The following is a 21,376-nucleotide window of genomic DNA, read 5'->3' as shown; positions in this document are numbered from 1 at the left end:
AACTAGTGGGTGCTCTGTTCTGAAAGGATTTAGCTGTTGCTGGAGCACACATTTGTTGAAATGCACAACTGAGAACAGAGAAACAATGATTCGGGTTTCAGCACAGGATAATTCCTGAATGGACCATTTATCATATTCCACAGTTTTGGCAGAAATTCTTGCACTGCTGTATCAGACAACAGCAGAATTTCACAGAGCAGGATGTTAATCAGAGTAAAGGAAGGGAGTCAAATGCCATTTCTATTTTAGAAAACTTGCTCAAAACACAAATTATTTTGTACAGTTATACTTTAGGATAATAGGAATCACAAACTGATTTATGTAATAAAATTACACTTAGTATAGCTTCTATTTTCAGCTACCACTTTTGTGTAAAAAGCTTTAAAGACATAAATGGCTATTCTTATTCAAGTATTTACAACGAAAACAGTAACTTCAGCAATGAACACAGACCCCCAAACTGCCAGAGAAAAATGCTTTTCTAGAATGCTAAAAACTTTTCTACCACTTTATACAGGATCTTATTTAAGAGGTCATCCATGTTTCTCAGGCCAGGGCTTACCTTGGTCTGCGCTGCATCTCCCTTCTCAAACAACATCTTTAGGCTGGTGAGTGGAACATTATACTTCTCAATCTTCCCAGAAGGCTCAAAGTTCTCGCCTGGTTCAAGTTTCCCCTCTTCTCTGCCATCCTTGAGATGGTTTTCCATTTTACCGTTTTCCACAGATGTTGTTTTTGACTCCTCAGTACCAACACTAGGATACTGAAAACAACTGAGAGTTGCCGGTGGGGATCCAATTTGGGATCTGCTGCTGACCTCCAGCTTTTGGTCAGCCTCTGAGGAAGCAGAGACCGTTTCCGCTGTGATGCTGGGACTGGTGACCTTCTGCCTAACCTCAGCACAGCTGCTTGGTTGGCCTTCTTTCCAAGGTGCCGATCCTAACACTGAAGTCTCCCACTTCTTCTTTAACACACTCAGGGCCCCCCTTCTAAAATTTGGGGGAAGGTTTTCTGTGTTCTAAAAAGAACAAGAAGTTAATTTCAGTTACAACTTGCCTGGTGAAAGAACTGAAATACTTCCCCACCCTGTGTGTGTGTGCAAGGAAACGGAAGACTCTGGAGCTGATCCTTATCCAGAGTTGTTTCAGACAGCTGTGAATAGTTAGATCTGTGCCATATGTAAAAAGCATCCACACCCCTGAATGGCTGGGGTGGGGGGAGATGGAGAAAAATCAGGAGCAAAAGCAGGAAGTGATACAACAGGAGAGCCTTATAAGGACAAAAATGAAACGGGAGGAAAAGAATGAAAGTATTGTGAGTAGGTAATTTATAAAACTAAAAAGCGCCTTTACTTTTGTACAATAAAGAGAAGTTTAAAATGCAATAAAGAGAAGCTATATAATTATACTCATTTTGTAGGGAACTAAGTAATGCTGTTGCAGACTGTTCCTTTCTCTGCTGCTCTATGCCCAATCAACATCCTTAGCATATTTCATACCAATCTGAGAAGTATAACTCTCAAAAGAAAGCCAGTTCTAAATAGATTAGCCCAATAAAAAAAGGTCTCATAACATTATAAATCTCACACCCCTTTACCAACTTTATTGCAGATGGAGATATTTATGTGGTCTTGAAAGATCAAGTAACATTGTTGGTTAATTATGACCCATTATAGGTGCATGCAAAAATCAGAAGCTAGTGCAGCTTTCTAAACATTAGAAAGCACTCTTCATTTACACTTAATTAAAACAGACTACAAATTTAATTCTACATCAAAGCCTACATTAGCACTGGCAAATTAAATTTTAACTCAAGTTATGAGTATTTTGAGGCACATCCATAAATTCTGGGTCTGCCATTTTCAAAACACTGACTATATATTGGGAAAAGGTTTGGCTGCTGTTGTCTTCACTTGAATTCTGACCTGAACAGCATATTAGTTCTCGAAAGCTAGTCAAGAAATGTTTGACTAAAAATTAATTTAAAATAATTACATGTTTTGTTAATTTTTATTTCTACATATTGGCAACAAGAGAAACCAGTTTTGGAAACAAAGCCCTTTGCACCAACATCTGAGAGCAATACACACTGAATATATGAGCAGAGCCTTAAACACAAGGGTGAGTTCCAAAGCAAAAGTATAATCTTTTGCCTTTTATGAACTGCACCAGCTTTTATGAACACACCAGCAGTAACCTCTGATCAATGTAACAAATGTTATAAATGTAACAAAACCTGGTGAAAGGCTGTTCACTGCATGATTTTAAACAATTCGAAACCAAATCCAGACTTGTTTGGTAAAGATAGGGAAAAGCAGACTGTTGCTTGACATAGTGGGCCAAGGCAGAAAAACCACAGGAAAGCAATTTCATCCCACATCATTTATTTAAAACATTTATATACTGCATTATCCATTTTACTATTTTCCACAGAAGACATTTTTGACTCCTCAGTACCAACCCTGGGATAACAAAATAAATCTGGTTTGCCGGTGGGGATCTGATTCAGAATCTGCTGCTGACTTCCAGCTTTTTGGTTAGCCTCTGAAGAAGCAGACTGTTTCTGCTGGGATTAGTGACCTTCTGCCTAATTCAGCCCTGCTTATTGATGAAAAAATGTTTACTTACTTTAAATGTTTTCCATAGATAGCAAGATGAATTAGTCATGACCTGTGCAACATCATCTGGCAGCACCAAATGGACCTACTACTTCTAGCTAGTAGAGTTTTTAGCTCTAAGCAGCATGTGCGGGTGTTGCCTCCTGAGTCTCCTCAGTTGATTTGAAAGCTAAATCTAGCTAGATGGGCAGATATTTAGCATGGCTATTTCATCCTGCTACCTATGGAAAACACTGTTTACAGTAAACAAACTTTCCAAGCCTGACTCAAAAAAAGGCACATAGGTTAGTAAATGTTTGGGGGGGGGGGGGGGGGGGGGGGGTTCGCATGAGAATGGGTCCAAAGCATTATGCTGACACCATATGGAGAATCTTTTGTGCTTAAAGCCTTGGGCTCTTCTAGTTAATGGTTTCCTGGGAGACACTATTGCTCTTAGTATCTCTGGGTAGAGAGAGATCTGAGTCTACACTGGTATACACATTTTAGAAGTAGTCTGCTTCTGTGATAAAATGTGCTATTTGTTATTGATGTGCTGAATTCAAATATGACAGAACAGCTGATTGGCTACTGTTTCCAAGTTTTTACATTTTACATCTAAGTACACAGATTATTTTAATCATAAATTGCAAACAGGTCTTTTTGTGTATTTATGGTTGTATAATATTTCATCAGTCCTATTTATGTAACATTTTAAAAATTAAATCAGCAAAAGGATTATAGAAATAAAATTTACAGTGAAACAAAAGGCCAAAAACTATATCTATTTATCTATATATCTATATAGAAGGTACAGAGAAGGGCAACCAAAATGATAAAGGGGATGGCATATCTCCCCTACGAGGAAAGGCAAAATAGATTAGGGCTGTTCAGCTTGGAGAAGAGATGGCTGTGAGGGGGGGGGGGTAGTATGATGGAAATCTACAAAATTATGAGAGGACTAGAATGGGTAAATGTGAACTGACTGTTTACTCTTTCAGATAATAGGAGGACTAGGGGGGCACAATGAAGTTAACAAGTAGCACATTTAAAACAAATCAGAGAATTATTTTTCACTTGGCGCACAATTAAACTCTGGAATTTGTTGCCAGAGGATGTGGTTAAGGCTTTAGCTTAGCTGGGTTTAAAAAAAGGTTGGACAAATTCCTGGAGGAGAAGTCCATAAACTATTAGTCAAGTTGACTTAGGAACTAGCCAGTGCTTATTACTGGCATTAGTAGCATGAGATCTATCTGTTTAGGTACTTGCGACTTGTACACTGTTGAAAACAGGATCCTGAGCTTGATGGACCCTTGATCTGACCCCTATGGCAACTTATGTTTTTATATATGTATAGGTTAGTCAATTCAGTGGCTACTTGGTTCTTCTTGATTTGCCTCTTGTATTAATTAAATGGAACTTCTCTTGTCACAGTCCAACAATAGCTTGCAAGCATTGATGGGCTCCATTTGCCCAGATACTTTTTTTCCAGTGCTGCAATGTCCTGGTGAAAATCACTTGCCAGGCTCACTCGCTGCTCTGCAGTTTGGGGGGAAAAAATCTAGATGAGTGCGCAAAAAATGTATCTAGTGAAATGTTGTGGCCAAGGCTTTCTATCAACTCCTAGTAGTTGACTGCCTTGTTTCTGAGAAAATTTACCAGCACTAACTGGAAGGCTTTCCATGCTGTCTTTTCCTTGCCACGCAATACACAGTTAAATGCATCATTTCTGGTTTAATTTGAGATCTTCTCCCTTCTTAACTCACTTATCCTCCACAATTCAAGTCAAAGTTCGTATATACTGACCCAGTAGCATATCTTGAAAAACAAAGTCAATCAATTTTAAGCATCATTTTCATTCTCAATGACCCGAGTTTTAGTAAGGTTTGACTACATTCATTTCGGAAACATTTTGGCTGTAGACCAGTGTTACCAACCATTCAACATCCAAACAGGTTGAGGGATGGGAGATTTGAATGGAATAGACTTCCTTCTTGAGTTAATAAGGTTGAGTCTGTTCCCAGGTCAATCAGTGGAATGCTAGAAATCTGTATATTATGCATAGGGACCTTCCTTTTCGGTTTTTATTGTTTTTTTCCCCCCAGGAGTTTTAAGGTTTTTTATGACAAGAACAAAAAACAGGAGAAAACGAGTTAAAAAAACCCAACTCATTTTTCTGTGAAAATATAGAAGTTTATTTTGGTGAACAGAAGCCAGGAAAAAAAACATGAAGCAAATTTCCCACCCACCCACATAGCAGCATCCCCATCTTCTGCTTGTCATGTCCCTCTCTCCCCCCACTCTCCAGCCAAGAATCTGCCTCTCTTCCTGCCCACCCTGGCATTGCAAAAGCATTGATTTTTGCCAGTGGTGGCTTCTCCTCCTTCCTTCGGCAGCACTGCACTTCTGCTTTTGTGCAGGACCAGGAAGCCTGTCAGAAAGTGCTTCTGATGGACAGAGCCCACTTCAAACACATTCACAGCAACAAATAGCAGGCACTTTGGCTGCTTGGGGGTGAGGAAGCAGGATTTGAAACAGCATGGGTGGCACTGAAAGGTGAGTGTTTTTGCTGGAGGATAGGCAGGACTTAAAACAGCATGGGCTTTTGCCCACTCTTGACTTCCAGCGCTGGCTGAAGGCCTTCAAATGCTGCATCTGCGGGTCTGGAGCAGTTTTTTTTTTAATTAGCCTAAAAAGTTTTAATTGGTTCAAAGACTGTCAGCTTTGGAAAAATCTGGGAATTTATGGGTGAAAAATTGGTTTAAACTGAAAACAAAGGACCTAAGTTTGTCTGGGCCATGCTGGAGTTATGAGGATCATTAGAGCTTGATCCTTTAACTCTTCACTGTGCTGAATATCAGAGGAATGGATGGAAAAGCGTACATGAGATGTATTCAGTTGAGCAGGAAAGATTCATGAGCTGACCTGAATTTGCGGGAAAGAATGGAGCAAAATTTCAAGTTTTCTGTTCTGACACAAACAGGTCAATTGCTGGACAACCCCTTGCTAACTGAATAATTTGTTGGCTGTTGATTGCTGCGGAGACAACTGGTGAGGATGGAAACTTTGTAGAGACAATCTGTCAAATGTGTTGGAGATCTCAGGAAGATAAGTACCTTGCAGAACAGCTTAATGTTTGCATGCCCATTCCCATATCCTTATCGCTTCTTAGAGAGTACATGACCCTGTGCCACTTTGCTTGTTGGCATAGAACATGGCCACTTGGCTATCAGTTTGAATTAGAATGCTTCTCTCTTGGAGAAGGTGCATAAAAGTTGACAGCGTGTATCTGATCACACTCAGGTCTAGTATCTTGATCTAAAAATGTTTTGCTAGGAGAGAACAATTCCCTTTGGTTCATAAAGGTCCAATGTGGGTGGCCCTGACCTTTTGTGGAGGCATGTGTCACTAAGGTTACTTGATGAGGGAGCAGACTGATTGGAGCTCCTTATTGAAATCGTGATTGTTTGCCACCAGTGCAATTCCTGTTTCATGTTCTTGAGACTTGTATTTTGGTTGTCAAGGATTGAGTTAGCTGGTCCCACTGACAGCTGAGACCCCACTGCAGGTGGCAGATATGAAGGTGGGTTAATGGAACTACATGAATGGATGCCACCATATGAACTAAAATAATTAAGACTTCTTTGGTTGTTGAGTACTGTGAGTTCAAAAGTTTTGCTTCAGTGATCCGAGTGTTTGCCCATTCACAAGAGGGAAAAAAACCCAAAACATTGGACTGCTTCTACGGTCAAATCCAAAAGCAAAGCACATTCAAGCAGCATTGTCTGAACTATCAAGAAGGATGCGCACCTCGTAAAAAATTGCTAGCAGAAATTTGTTATGGGTTTGACAGTTTGGTTCTGATTGTAAATATTACTACCCTTAACATAAAATTTAGGGGTAATCAGCAAAGAGCGGCAGTTACTACCATAAAAAAACTTGCCGTCATTACTATGCTTTTATCAGACTAAAGAAAAAAACTCTCGTAGGGAATATATCCATGCTCCAAAAATTGTATTTTCTAGGTCAGCATTAGATTTGACTTCTTGAAATTCACCAAAAATCCCAGCTTCTGTAAAGCTGGATCGATTTTTACAAGGAGATTAGTATGCTCTCCTGGAAGTTGGCCATGATTAGTCAATCATCCAGGTATGGGAAGACAGACTCCCTGATAATGTAAGTGTGCTATTACAGCCAGGTACTTGGTGAAGACCCTTGGAGTTGCAGACAGCCTGAAGGGGAGTCCTTTATATTGATAATGGGAAGACTCCACTTGAAGCGAAGATGACAGTGGGTGGGGATGGACGGGTTTGTGGGCATATGCATTCTTCAGGTCAAGAGTGTGCATCCATTTCTTCTTTTGGATGTAGGTAAGAATCGTGTTGAGGGAATTTCATTTTGAATTTTTCTTAGAGTAGATTGCTCAGGCTTCCCAGATCCAGAATGGGCCTCAGTCCCCCAGATTTCTCCAGGATAAAGTATCGGGAGTAGAATCTCTGTCCACCACTGCTAAAGAAGCAATTCCACTTTCAGACAGAGCTGTGTTAAGTGAGATGGATCCAGACTGAAAACAGAATAAGGAAGAAATGATGACCAAGAGAAATGGAAACTGTATCCTGATTCCACCATCTTGAGAACCAATTGGTCTTTTGTTCCATGACTCCAGAAAGGCCTGGATTCTTCCCCCGACTGAAAAGGGTGATTGGTAGACTTGTCAAGAGATCAAAAACTCAGCCAAGGCTTGGGCTGGGTTTGTGTATTGCTTTAGGATAACAGCGATCATGTTGTCAAGTATGAGCCAGAACTAGTTGAGTGGGAAGAGGCATACGCCAGTATTTTTGAAAATTCCAGAAGGGGTGCCTCAGCAAGTGCAATCTCTTAAAAGTATAGAAGAAGCAACTTTAAGAATGTTCAGGAGAGAACTGACTGCTCTATTTTGTTATTTTATCTGAGCAACAGTTTGTCTGAGCTTCTCTCCTAATAGGTGTTCCTCCAAATATAGAATATCTGCCAACTTGTCACGAATGTTATTGCATATGCTTCTTGTGCTCCAACAGAAGCTGTTGAGGTATGCAATATAGTATCATATGTTTCATAGACTGATTGGACAAGATAGTGCATGCACTCTTCAGAATCCAGAAGCTACTGTGGATAATTACCACTTTCAGTAGATTGAAGAAAGGGTTTTAGCTTTTGTATACAATCATGCAAGTATTGCACCATGTAAACTGGTGAGAATGGAGCTCTGAAAAACACTTCTTGGTGATGTGCTGAAATTGTTTTATTTGCTCTTTTCAGGGTGAATTCAATGACAATGGATTGATGAGGTAACAGGACTAATCCAAAACCTGGCGATTTCTGTACTCTATATTTGATGTCTAACTTCTTTGCAGTTTGAGTACAGGAGATGTGGTTTTTCCACATTTTCATCTGTAGCTGTTGTAGAGTACTGTGACTGGGGAAAGCTGCCTGTTCTGCTGGCATGTCCAAAATTTGGAAGCAGCCAAAGACCTCTGCACGACGATTTTTATATTTGCGTATATTTATTCCAAGTGCTTTTCTTAGTTTATCTAAGAATTTTGAATAAGAGAGGTCTTCTGGAGGGGAGGAATGCTCTGGTGGCACTGGTAGTGGATCCAAGGGGATTGTTGATACCTCTTCTGAACTTAAGGGTGTGAGAACACTAACAGAGGACCCCATAATGAAAGCGGTGACTTGTGTGTGTGGGGGCCCACTTGGTTGCCTTAGAGGGTAATAGTCTAGGTGAATGATCTCTGAATGGCTGGACTCCACTGCAAGTGAATAAGATAAAGAACCACCTCGTAACAAGGGTTCTGATGGTGTACTCAATTGCAGTGGAATGTTGGGGGATACTGGGACTCCTTGTGGGAGGATGCTAACAATACCAGAGAGGACAGCATAGAACACACTTTTCTTTTGCAAAGAAGTAAAAACATTTTTCACCAGCTCACTATTTCGAGTGGCTGATGTGTCCTCTAACCTGGGAGTGGGTGGTGGAACATCTTCTGAGACTAGGATCGGCTCTTGTCCTTGATCTAGAGGCCTATTAGAAGTAAGAGGCACTAGAGAACATATGGGGATCTGGTATCTTACAAACCTGCCAACAACCTTGTGATTGGTGATTGGAAGGGATTAGCGGTATATCTCCCTCTGCTCATGATCTTAGATGGTCCACATAAAGATGTGTCCATAATTCAACATGTAATTAATATGAGAATGCTCCATTGTCTGGGATTCGAGGCATAGAGGGCACCATAAATTCTTGAATCAATGGCATCCATGTTTTTAAGGTACCAATGTCTTATGCTTCAATGGTGCTGAATATTTCAATGATTTCTAGCATGCATCAACTGGGCTTGCATGCGCTGCTGAGCCTATGCAAGATAGGCTCGGCGTGCGCAGGGGCAACTTTTCGGGGGGGTTTCTTTGATGTACATTTTGGCTTGCCTTGCCAAAGGGGAAGTTTTTGAGGAGCTCCAGTTCAACTTTTCCTAGTGAGGCAGACTATGTTGCACTGCAGGAGGAGGAAGGGTTGCGACTTCTAAGACTTATGCACTCTCCATTTTATAAGCTCTGGCATGTTGTGTATGCAGGGACATCCATCTATAAATTATAGTAGTTGGCCTGGTTGTGCTCTGGGTTCCAGGCAACAGTAGCAGAATTCATGTCCATCTGAAATGGATATTACTTTGCAGCAAATACAGTTCTTAAATCTACTTACTATAGCCTTAGTTTGCCAGACATCTTAAGGCTGCAAATACTTTCTTTTTTTTCCCTTTCGTAGCACTGAAAAGTACTGTTGGGGGTGCTGCTGAGGCAGCAAGGCAACTTTTATAGCAAAAAAATACAAAGTACAAAAAATGGAAGAAAAAAACCAAAACAGTACTCATCCATGTTGTGTTCAGATGAAAAAACAAAACAAAACAAAAAAACGGAGGAGGCTTCACAAGGCAACACCTGAACAGGAATTCTCACACATGCTCATTAGAGCTAAAAGTTCTACTAGCTAGGAGAGACTGAGCCATTCAGTGCACCAAAGTCACCCCACAAGTGGCTAATTCAGCTCTGCTTATCGATTGAAAATACTGTCTTCAGCCCTTTAAAAAAATAAAATAAAATAATGGGAAGCATCAAATACATTACTTCAAAAACAAGATCCAAATGTGCTGTTTTTCCCAGTGGTAGTTTGCTGAGAATTTAATCTAATCACTTTTATTCTGCCTTCCATCACAATTTAGTAATTCTGAAGTAGATAACATTCATCTCAAAAGCAATACAATTTATAGCACAATTTAGTAAATTTAAGGTGAATAACATTCATCTCTGAAAATAAATCTACAATATAAATACATAACATTGCATTAAACATAATTACAATTTAATTTAAATGCTTAAAGTTTACACTTGCATGCCACCGTTCTGATTAGTATGTTTACATTTAAACTCAAAGATACTTCAGGCAGAAAACAGGCTTGTGTAGTCTGTCAAGCCTTCCCTCGACCTTTAAAAAGCAAAACAGAAATAAACAATCTCATACAGTTCTACTAGCATCTGGACTAATACCTGCCAGTGCTGCATAACTGCTCCCAGTAAGACTTACAGTGTGCTGGACAAACTAGAACAAGATTTAAAGACTTTAGGGAATTAAAGAGAATTAGTGGCTATATTGGTATTTAATTTTCACCCTCCTTTAACATGACACTTCTGCTCATATTCTGCACACTGCTTTAGAAAGCTAACTAGAAGTGTCCTTTGTTTTACAACTGGCGCTCTTTACTGACTTGTGGCTTTGTGCATATTTCAAAGAACTGTAACAAGTTAATGTTCTCTGAACTCACAAGGGCAATGGAGAATATGATCCTGATGAGACAGCAGAACGCAATCGGATGGGATGTTTTACCTCAAACACTTCTTTAAAAGTGAAGCAATGGACATTTGTACAAGTCTCTGTGGATGTCAGGGTTTTGCAAGGTGGCATCCACTAGCAGCTAGCCTGTTGCTCTACTCCAGTGACTCCAATCTTTAACCAGAAAGAAGAGGCACCTTGAGAGCACACGCCGACAGAGAGCAAGTTGAAGCAAGTGAAAAGAATCAGTGTGTGGAAACGCTTAGTAAAACAAAACCCACGTAAATATAAGTTAAAGGGCATGCATATCTTGAGATTGGGATTGATGCCATTTATTGAAGGGGTCCCAGATTTTCCTAAAGAGTGGCACGTGTTTGTGACAAGAGCCGTAAGATAAGCTAGTCTGTAATTATTATATAAATTAGATAAGATCTTCTGAATAGAAGGAAGCATCAGCGACTTCACATCTAACTGCAATAAAAATTTGCTGACATAACCGCTGTGGTGGAACGATAAGACCCTCTACTGGTTTCCCCAGCAGAATATAGCGGGCATCCAATACATCCCCCACTTCCAAAATAGTTGATATCCACCCAACAATCTGACGCCCAACTCCACCAAATATGTATGTAAGATCCCTCCTCTCCGCAGTGTCACCAACATAAGGCATTCACAGAGGGCTAAGTACGATGGAGCCCAGAGGGAGTTAGATGCCAATGGAATAATACCTTATAACAATTTTCAGGGAGATGAGCAGAGATAGAACACTTGCTAGCACAAGAAAAAAATGGAGTCTCAATCAACATCACTTAGTTGGTTTCCCCAGGTCTGTTTCCCAAGCTTGGACGTAGGAAAGTTTGTCTGGGAGAGATCCATTAAGCAAACACTTTAGAAACCCAACCTCCTAAGGAATCAGCCTGATTGCAATAATTTTTAAATAAGGACCGTTCCTCTCGTACAGCCGCCGTCCTCTGCAACACTACAATAAAATGCCGAAGTTGGGCATATTCTAAGAACTTTATCCTCCCCATATGGTACTTGGTTAAAATATCAATAGGAGACAATACAGCACCATTCAAAGGAAGTTCTCTATACACAATAAGCCACACTCTTTCCAAGACACAAACACCTTGAGATGCAGTCCCAAATGAAAGGATTTGTTGTGAAAAAGATGAGAAAGGTAAAAATGAGAACTAGGACCCATGAATTTTAACTTCCACTGAGACCATACCCTCAGCGTGGTTTGTAATGAAAAAGAAATGCAACAAAGAGGACGCCAAGGAGACTGCGGCTGCCAGGGAAATGCCAACAAAGGCATCGCACCTAACAAGGTTTGCTCCAAACTAACCCATGGTTTGATAATACAGATTTGATGAAAATCAAGAAGGGCACGAAGTTGAGAAGCCGCATAGTACCACAATAAATTGGGTACTCCCAAACCTCCCAGTCATTTAGGCCGAAAGAGCGTGGACCTGGAAACCCTAGGGGGGTTCCGTTTCCAGATGAAATAAAAAAAAAAAAAATCTTCTTTTGCCAAGAATGCAGGAGCGCCACAGTAAGATATATAAAGGCAGGGTTATAAACAAATACAAAAACCTCGGAAGAATATTCATTGACTATGGCAATGTGGCCCAACCAAGAAAAATGTTCCCCATCACATTTATTCAGGTCTATCAATAGCTTTTACCACCGTCCCATAGTTTAGGGAAAATAAAATCCACATCAGCCCAAAATGTGTACCCCTTAAATATTTCAGGGAACTCTTGGCTTATCTAAATGGGTAGGTTTGGCAAATGATACTAACAGATGCTATGTCCAGATTAATATTCAGAATTTCAGACTTTTCAAAATTGACCTTAAAGCCTGATATGGCACTAAAGTGAGTTAGTTCAGTCAAGACTACTTCCAAGGAAGAAATGAGGTCAGTAAGGGTAAAAAGAATCATCAGCAGCAAATAAAGTGTAAAGCATCCAACATAACCCCCTTAATATCATCGGAGAGATGTACCCCTGGCAGTGAAAGGTTCTTAAAAAAGAGCAAAGGAGACAATGGGCAACCTCATCTTGTTCCCCGGCCAATTGTAAAGCTGCCCCTGTAGCCCCCATTGACCTTTACCCATGCAATAGGCAAATGATAGAGTGTCTTAACCCACTGGAGAAAGAAAGGACCAAATTGCATCTTCTCCAGAGTCTTAAACAAAAATGGCCAGTGCACCATGCTGAAGGCTTTCTTCGCATCAACCAAAAATAAAATGCTGGGAACCTCTTCTTTACGTACCCAAAGTAAATCTATTTTACAAACATTATCTGTGGCAGACCAGTTGGGAATGAAGCCCGCCTGATCATGGTGCACTAGATTGGGTAATATCCGGTTTCAGTGCTCAGCCAACACCCTAACTAGTATTTTAAGATTGAGATTAATGAGTGAAGAAATGGTCAAAAATTTTAAAGAAGCATCATGAGACTCCAGAAAAATATTCAATGAACTAACACTCCTGAAGGGTTAGGCTGAAAAGTAAAAAAAGCCGGTTTCTGGTGTACCAGGCCATGGGTAATCACTGAACTCTTCTGCCCACCTGCCCCTGGAAGATGAATAATCTGTCGCCATCAAATTCAGTTGTCGGGGGATCCCCATAATCTATTCTGTTCAGTAAAGTTTCTAGTCTGTGTTCACACTCTCTGGGGTCCAACTTATTCCAGTTGATGAAGTTAGTTTAAATGTGAGCTACCCTTGTAATAAATTCTGCTCCACCCACAAAAACAATCTGCTTTCTTTCTGGGCTATCACTGGTCTCCATGAATCCCTTTGCCGTTCATATAAGCAATCATTAAGGGCAGGAACTGTATCCAGGTCAGCCTGATCACCTTGCTTTCTGGTATGATTACAGACCACATGCTGCTTCTTCTTTGGGCCAGATCCCTGAGCTATATGAGAGATGACAAATCATCCTAGCACACCAAGCTTATGTCTGACATACCCACAACCAATCTAGGAGAATCCAGCCCCATGCCTTTTAATAGCTTGTGGTACTGCCAACAGGGAGATACACCTCACACTGCTTGGACTGCGGGGGCTAGCAGAACAGACATCTGAAACTATAGGTGAGCCCTGGCTGTAGGGAAATAGATCCAAAGTGGTCATTACAGAACCCAGGAGCTGGTGATACTCATATGCCCCGGGGGACCTCAGTGGGATAAATCTCACACATGAGCTAACCATTTACTGACTCTCACTTCAGTCAGGAAACCTCTGCCTATTCTGGATCAAGACAAGCCCCCCAACATACCCAGAGACTGGGAAGACACTAGACTTTCTGTGCAGCTCAGAACTCAGCCCAAGACTAGAGGACCTGGGGCCCCTTGTGCAAGGTTGACAGACACTCAGCCTTAAAAAGCTGAGGTACAGATTGAAAAAGGATGGGATTAATCCTTCCAATCCTGAAGTGAAGGCGTTACCACTGAGACAAGTGAGAAGTTGAAAGCAGAAATGCTTACATCAAATAAAACACAAAGGGACAGCGCAGTTGCTTACCTGTAACAGGTGTTCTCCTAAGACTGCAGGATGTTAGCCCTCACACATGTGGGTGACATCATCCGATGAAGCCCAGCAGGGAAAACTTTGACTGGCAGACTGAGCATGCCCAGCCTGCTGCTATCCGAGCATCTACGCAAGGTCCCCCTGCAGTCTCGTAAAATAGCAAAATATACAAGCAAGAAAAATAACACAATAAACCGAAGGCGAACCCAACATCGTGGGGGCGGCAGGCGGGATTCCTGAGGACTATCATCCTGCTGTCCTAGGAGAACACCTGTTACAGTTAAGCAACTGCACTTTCTCCTAGGACATGCAGGATGGTAATCCTCACATGTGAGTGATTACAGAGCTCTAGACTGCTCCGTGAGATCAGAGGGACCCACAGTAGCTGAACAGGGTGCCAATGGGCACAACACAACCGTGGCGCTGTGGGGAAAAACAGGGGCGGTCTGGTCCCACAGAGAGCATGATGAAAACAGTTGGATTCAGGACTGGAATATATTGCGGAGGACAGACTGGCCAAAAGTGCTGTCCTGGCAACTATCCCTGTTGAGACAGTAGTGAGCCACGAAAGTGTGGAGAGGTCGCAGCCCTGCAGATTTCGGCCACAGGGACTACACATAGATGGGCCACTGATGCCACCATAGCCTGCATAGAGTGACCTTCACCCTGCCAGCCAGCTGGAGGCCTGCCTGCTCGTAGCAGAAGGCAATGCAATCCGCTAGCCAGTTGGATAGGGTCTACTTCCCCACTACTGCTCCCAGCCTATTGGTGTCCAAAGGCACAAACAGCTGGGTAGACTGCCTATGGCTCATTGTATGATCCAAGTAGAAAGCAAGCGCCCGCTTGCAGTCCAGGGTGTTGAAAGCACGTTCCCCTGGGTGAGAATGAGGCTGTGGGAAGAACGTGGGAAGGATGATTGACTGGTTGACATAGAAAGTAGTCACCACCTTCGGCAGAAATTTTAGATACATGCGCAGCATCACACGATCATGGAAGAATTTCGTATAGGGAGCATACATGACCAGGGCCTGGATCTCACTGACCCCAGGAACGGAAGTGATTGCCACAAGGAACATAACTTCAGGTGAGGAACTTCAGGTCACAGGATTTGAGAAGCTCGAATGGATGCTGCATGAGCCTTGCCAGGACAATGTTGAGAACCCACGGGGTTGCTGGCGGGGGCCTCAGTTGAACTAGGCCCCGCATGAAACCCCAACCAGCAGCTGGACAGATGGGTGCACCAGTGATCCCCTAGTGATAGTTGCTGAGGGCCTGAGGTGTACTCTGACAGAGCTGGTTTGGAAGCCAGACTTGGACAGGTACCAAAGGTAATCCAGCAGGCGGGGTAGCGGACAGGAGAAAAGGTCCAGTCCTTGGCCGCCGCACCAGGTGGAGAAATACTTCCACTTCGAGCTGTAACATTTTCGGGTGGAAGGTTTCCAGGATTCAATCAAGACCCTGGAGACACCATCCGAGCTGCAGGGGTTGAAGGATCATGCGCTCAACATCCATGCCGTGAGGGCCAGGGCCTGGAGGTTCAGATGGCGCAAGTTGCCCTGGTTCTGCGATAGGAGGTCGGGAGCCATCCCCAGTGGAACTGGAGTGCTCACGGACAGGTCCTGGAGCAGAAGAAACCACAGCTGCCTCGGCCAGGAGGGTGCCACCAGGATCATGGTCCCCCCATCCTCTTGCAGTTTATTAGAGTCCTTCAGAGGAGCAGAATAGAAGGGTACGTGTATATGAGGCCTTATCCCCAGTGAAGGGAGAACGCGTCGCAGGTCGGATGGCCCTTCCCCGGAATCAGGGAGCAGAACATGCTCACCTTGTGATTGTGGGGAGAGGCGAACAGGTCCATGTCTGGCATGCCCCAGCGATGGAATAAGTCGGCTGCCACCGCCGGGCTCAGGGACCACTTGTGTGGCTGGATGCCAGAATGTTTAGGTGACCTGGCAGGAAGGTAGATACATCTCTCTGGAAAGGGCCCAATCCCAGACCTGTATCACTTCCTGACAGAGGGGGGAAGGAGCCTATGCTGCCCTGCTTGTTGATGTACCACATCGTCACTTGGTTGTCCATTCTGATGAGGATGACCTTGGAGGACAGCCTGTCCTGGAAGGCCCACAAGATGTACTGGATCGCCCACAGTTCTAGGAAGTTTATCTGGTAGCGGGCCTCGGCCGCAGTCCAACGATCCTGGGTATGTAGGCCATCTGTGTGGGACCCCACCCTTGAGGTGAGGCATAGGTGTGGTGAGGGTCATATAAGGCGGCGTGGGCTGAAATGAGAGCCCGGTTTCCAGATTGGGCAGGGTCTCCCATCAGGTCAGGGAGAGGCAAAGAGGGTCTGTGACATTCATGGGCGCCTCCAGATTCTGGGGTGCCTGCCGCCACTGGGACCGGTAGGCCCACTGAGGGTCCCGCATGCGGAGGCGGGCCAAGGGTGTCACGTGGACTGAGGCTGCCATATGGCCCAGCAGACAGAGCAGCAGAGGGACCGGCACCCTCTTGCTGTTGCGAATGAGGGTGGCCAGTGAGGAGAGGGCATCCGCTCAATCCTTGGGCAGAAAAGCCCTTGCTTGTACTGTATCCAACCTGGTGCCGATAAAGTCCAGCCATGGAGACAGATTGAGATGTGCCTTGGGGAAGTTGATAACGAATCCCAATGTCTGTAAGGTATGAACTATCAAGGTCAGTGCATTCAGGGCCCCGGAGTGGAAGTCGCTCCAGATCAGCCAATCGTCCAGGTATGAAAAGACATGGACTGAGTGACGCCTGAGGTAGGCAGCCATAACCACCAAGCATTTCATAAAGACGCGTGGGACTGAAGCCAGCCCAAAGGGCAGCACTTTGTACTGAAAATGTGCCGACCCTACCAGAAAATGGAGGTACTTCCTGTGGCTGGGGACAATTGCAATATGGGGCTTGAAGTGGATAGACAGGTCTACCTATGACGTTTTTGAGACCGCAGCCCGCCTAACCGCCAGAGGCGTCTGTGCCAGACGGCTGGGTTGCCTCCGGGCATCCGGTCTCCGACCAGAGGTTCAGACAGGCTTACGGACCTCCCCTGTACAGGCGGGAACCTGTTTGGGGATAAGGTGAGAGGTCATGGCGCAGTGGAAAGATCAGCATGATATTCTTCAGCAACTCTCTGCCACCCCTTCTGAAGGCCCTTCCGCCACCAGGAAGTCCTCCAGGCCGGGCTCTCACAAGCCCTTCTACTGGCCGAGGAAGTACTTTCCTCCAGCTGTCCGTGCCTGCCCATTTCGGTCCAGCCCTAGGGGTCAGGGCCGGCAGCGGCAAGTTCCGAGGGTCCAACTAGCCCCCCAACACCGCAGATTGCATCCTGTGGTCCAACTTCTTCTGAAAGTCCTGGATAGTAAGGACTGATGGAGGGGGACGAGGTGTCGCCGGCACATCCTCAGAAGGATCATGAGGAGGCATAGCGCCCAGCACCGTTGCCAGTGGGGAATGCCTCAGGCTACCAGGGGTTGTGCCACCTCGATGGTGGCTTGGGAACTGCCGATACTGCTTCGGAACTGGACCCATGGCAGGACGGTGACTGGTGTTGCCTGGATTTCCGGTGCTCAGCCCGATATTTCCTCAGCGCAGAGGAAGACTATGACCCCGAGGTTAGGGGGAGTGGAGAGACCACAGAGGATCGATCTTCCTCTCCCTGATCCTTAGGGGTACTGGAGAGCGGGACCACCAGGGGAGGAGACGGGGACGGTTCTCCGCATTCCTTAGGTGTAGAGGATACCAAAGCCGAAGTAGAGGGTTTTGGAGAGCAGAAGAGCTTCTCCATTTTATCCAGGCACGTACGACGCCCTTTGGGAGTCATTTGGTCACACAAACGACACCCCCAGGCAGAGGATACACAACTCATGCAGATCCATGATGGACATGATCCACGGGCACCAAAGACCTGATGACGCCATATATAAAAAAAAAAAAAAAAAAAAAAAGAGGCCGGTGCGCGGTCGATGACAGACTGGCACCCCAGTGTGGGGGAATCGACCGCGAATAACAAAGGCAAAAGCCAAGGGTACCTACCGAAAAAAGGAACCAAATGCGAAGGGGTCCTGACACAGAAAAAACTGCAAAAAACTTGAGGATTTGGAGCTCCACAACTGCGAGGCTACTGCACTGTGGAAAAGAAGAGACTGAAGGGGGACCTCACATGGACGTACGGATAGCAGCAGGCTGGGCATGCTCAGCCTGTCAGTCAAATTCCGTGCCGAGTTCCATCGAATGATGTCACCTACATGTGAGGACTACCATCCTGCTTGTCCTAGGAGAAAAAGAGAACCTCTAGAAATCTTCCAAGAGAGGAATTTAACAGAAGCTTCTAAACAGCTTCTAAACAGCTTCTTGAGCGAAGACTGTATACAATGACCAGCGGCATAAACATATGAGGCACCATTAGTATATGGAGCCACCTAGAGTGTATGAGCCACTTTTTCCAATTAAGATACGCCTGTGCTACGCATCATGTTTAATTATCTATAGAACATGTTCAAATTTGCGAGCCCCTGAGGCAGCCACTGGGTTGTGGCGAAACTTGGCCTGAGTCAGGCAATTTTATTGTTTTATACGTCTCCAGCCAATAAAGATATTGAAAAAGACATTCTTTGGCATCTATTTTCCTATGTCTGCTCACAGCTTTTCTAGTTTGCCTACCATGTTCCTTTTTGTACCTATTTAAACACAAAACACACAAACTTCTGTTTTTGCCTGCATCCAAACAAAAAATCTTGAAGCGTGAGAATAAGACACTCTCCTGCCAATCACCAGTGCGGCTTATTCCACAGAAGTCCCTATCTCTAAAGCCAATGGTCAGAGTGCAGTGGCCACCCATAGCAGGCAGCAGCAGCGTCAGCACTGGGCTGCGCAGAAGAGCCAGTGTCGGGCCAGAAAGAGCAAGTAGTTGGGCTAGGAGGAACAGCAGCCAAGTTGCAGAAGGAGAAAGGAAACAGGAAAGAGCAAAAATTGGGGGGGAAAAATTAAACAGTTGCAATCCTTGAACAAGGCAGCGAGGGAACTGCATGAAGCAGAAGTACAACCCTTAACGCCTTACTGGGCAGACTGCATGGATCACTTTGGTCTATTTGCTATCATTTACTATGTAAAAGAAAAAAGATAGATTTAAAAAATTAAAGTTAACCTGAGTATTTCCTTCCAATCCCTTTCCTAAGAATTTTAGCTAATGCTTAATTTTATAAATAGCTTTCCATATTTGCAAGGATCTATCCGAGAAATAAAGGGAAACAAATTCTTGTTTCCAAAACAGAAACACAGCATAAGAAATACTATGTGCATCAAAATGTCATGGCCCACTAAAGAGACCAAAATACTGAAAATTCAATTCTCATTTTTCTTATTTTCTATACTTGTGAAATTAAGTGCAGGAGGTACCACAATATCAGATAAGCAGGTATGAATGCTAAACCCACAAAACCACAAGAATAATAAATCAAGGAGCAGTACTCAAAACAGACATTGCAGAGACTACCTTGTAGAAACATTCTTAAATAATTAGGCTCAAAGAAGTAATCTCATTATTTAACCAGGTACTTAAAAAGGTACAGAGGAAAAACTGTGCTACTGCAATGTTTGGCACATTAAAAAAAAAGTGCTTGTGTTTAGTAAACCTGGAAATAATGGAAAGACAGATTTAAAATTATAAAAGAAAATTTGGGAGTATTTTTTTTTTTAATGACAAAAACAATTTCAGGGTGTTAACTCTATCAAGCTCAAAAAAGATTAACAGAGTACCAGCAGCAGCAGCAGCTGCCTCCAAGGAAGTTTGCAAAATTTGACAATGTTCATATTGAAAAGGATTTGTCCAAAGCTCTAAGGATCTAAATTCCCTGCCCCACTGACTGATGAAATTTTGTGTGGGTAACTTGTTGCCTGGGTAAAATGTAGCCAATAAAGAAAAGGCAGGATAGGTATTGGTCCAGGGGCATGGCCTAAATTTAGGAAGATATCAAAAGCTACCCGAATTAATTTAGGTAGGTAAGTCTGGTTGGGGAAATCATGCTCCTAAAGTTACCCAAGCATCTTTAGGAAGATATATTCAGAGCAGACTTACTTGCACAAGTACCACTGAATATCCCAGCTAAAGTTTACCCAGGTAACTTCCTGCTGGCTGCAACTCCAATATAGATTGTTAAATGTCCAAACTGCCCAGCCTAGCATTTTCCTCACACATCTCTTGTTTTGTGCAAGGATAAATAGATCTCTGCAATTGGAGGGATAGCCTCTTTAGGATATTCCAAAACCTCTCTAACATGTCCATTGGTGATGATATAGTTTCCTGATTCTTCTCAGGAAACTCAAGTACATTCTCTTTAGTTCAGTATTCAGCATCTTTATTTTGAGTCAAGAGGCATGGTCCACGAATATAGCATCATAAAATGGCTAATAGTTTGTACTTCCATTAGAAGAATCAAAAAATGGATCAAAACACTTAGTTTAATATAGTGTGTAAGGTGACAACCTTAGGTGCTTTCAAGTTCACTCTATCACTCTCCCTAACATGAGTTTACAGGAAAAGTGGCCCTCTCTGCTGTTGACCAGGCTAAAACTGACAAGCAGCTTCCTGGCTGAAAATTCCAGCAGCGGTGGCCTGTCCTTTACAACTAACCTCAGGATGTGCCTATGGCCATAAACTCAAGAACAAACAAAAAAAAACAAAACAAAAAACCCATACTTCCTCTAAAGCACATGGCCTGCCTCCACTACACTGCTAACTGATGTTGCCAGAGTGCCCCCCCCCCCCCCACCCCACCAATTGCTCCAGGCTCTTCAAGCAATACAAATTCTTCAACAAGAGGGTTGACATATCCTGCACCTCCCAGCTCTTACATGGATAGTCACAGCACAGGGCACACTACAGCTCTGGCAACAGTGTATATGCTCCTGCCAAGGAATCACTAGAGGCTTCCCCAGTGCAAACTACAAATCTATCTATCCATGGCACCAACAGGAAGGTGGTCAAAGGAGATCTAGTGGTTATGCCCAAATCCTTGTTATCTTGAAGACAGGACTTCAGTACAGTCATTATAAAAGAAATAAAAAAACATGTTAGGACAGGTAGGAGCTCAAATTACTGGGCACTCCTCCACTGACATTTTGGATGCAACATGACTATACTACACAGCATTAGTCAGTCTTGAAAATAAATGCATTTGTTTATTGGAAAATATTTCCAAAGCACACATCTAGTAATCATCAGGTAAAATTGATACTGAAGCTTATGGGGACAGCTAAGTTTGCAAGTGATAAACAGGGATAACACTGCAGTAGCCAAAACGCATGTGTCATCATAACCCACATGGGAAGAGTGTTCTCTTTATGAGAAAGGATACAGTTGATTGC

General features: G+C 43.5%; 1 protein-coding gene across 5 annotated transcripts in view; it reads right to left on the bottom strand.

The window, feature by feature from the left end:
* The window catches only part of LIMA1 (LIM domain and actin binding 1), a 236,304-nt gene that overhangs the window by 85,866 nt on the left and 129,062 nt on the right, over positions 1-21,376 (bottom strand). For 4 of the 5 annotated variants that reach the window (XM_029595006.1, XM_029595009.1, XM_029595008.1 and 1 more), the window contains exon 4: positions 563-1,018. The exons of the other annotated variant lie outside the window; for it this stretch is intronic. In XM_029595006.1, the coding sequence (XP_029450866.1) occupies positions 563-1,018 (456 nt within the window). The remainder of the gene's footprint in view (positions 1-562; positions 1,019-21,376) is intronic. 5 annotated transcript variants of the gene reach the window in all.

The sequence above is a fragment of the Rhinatrema bivittatum genome, chromosome 3 (assembly GCF_901001135.1).
Source record: "Rhinatrema bivittatum chromosome 3, aRhiBiv1.1, whole genome shotgun sequence".
Classification (NCBI taxonomy): Eukaryota; Metazoa; Chordata; class Amphibia; order Gymnophiona; family Rhinatrematidae; genus Rhinatrema; species Rhinatrema bivittatum.
This window is presented reverse-complemented; position numbering and strand designations above follow the sequence as displayed.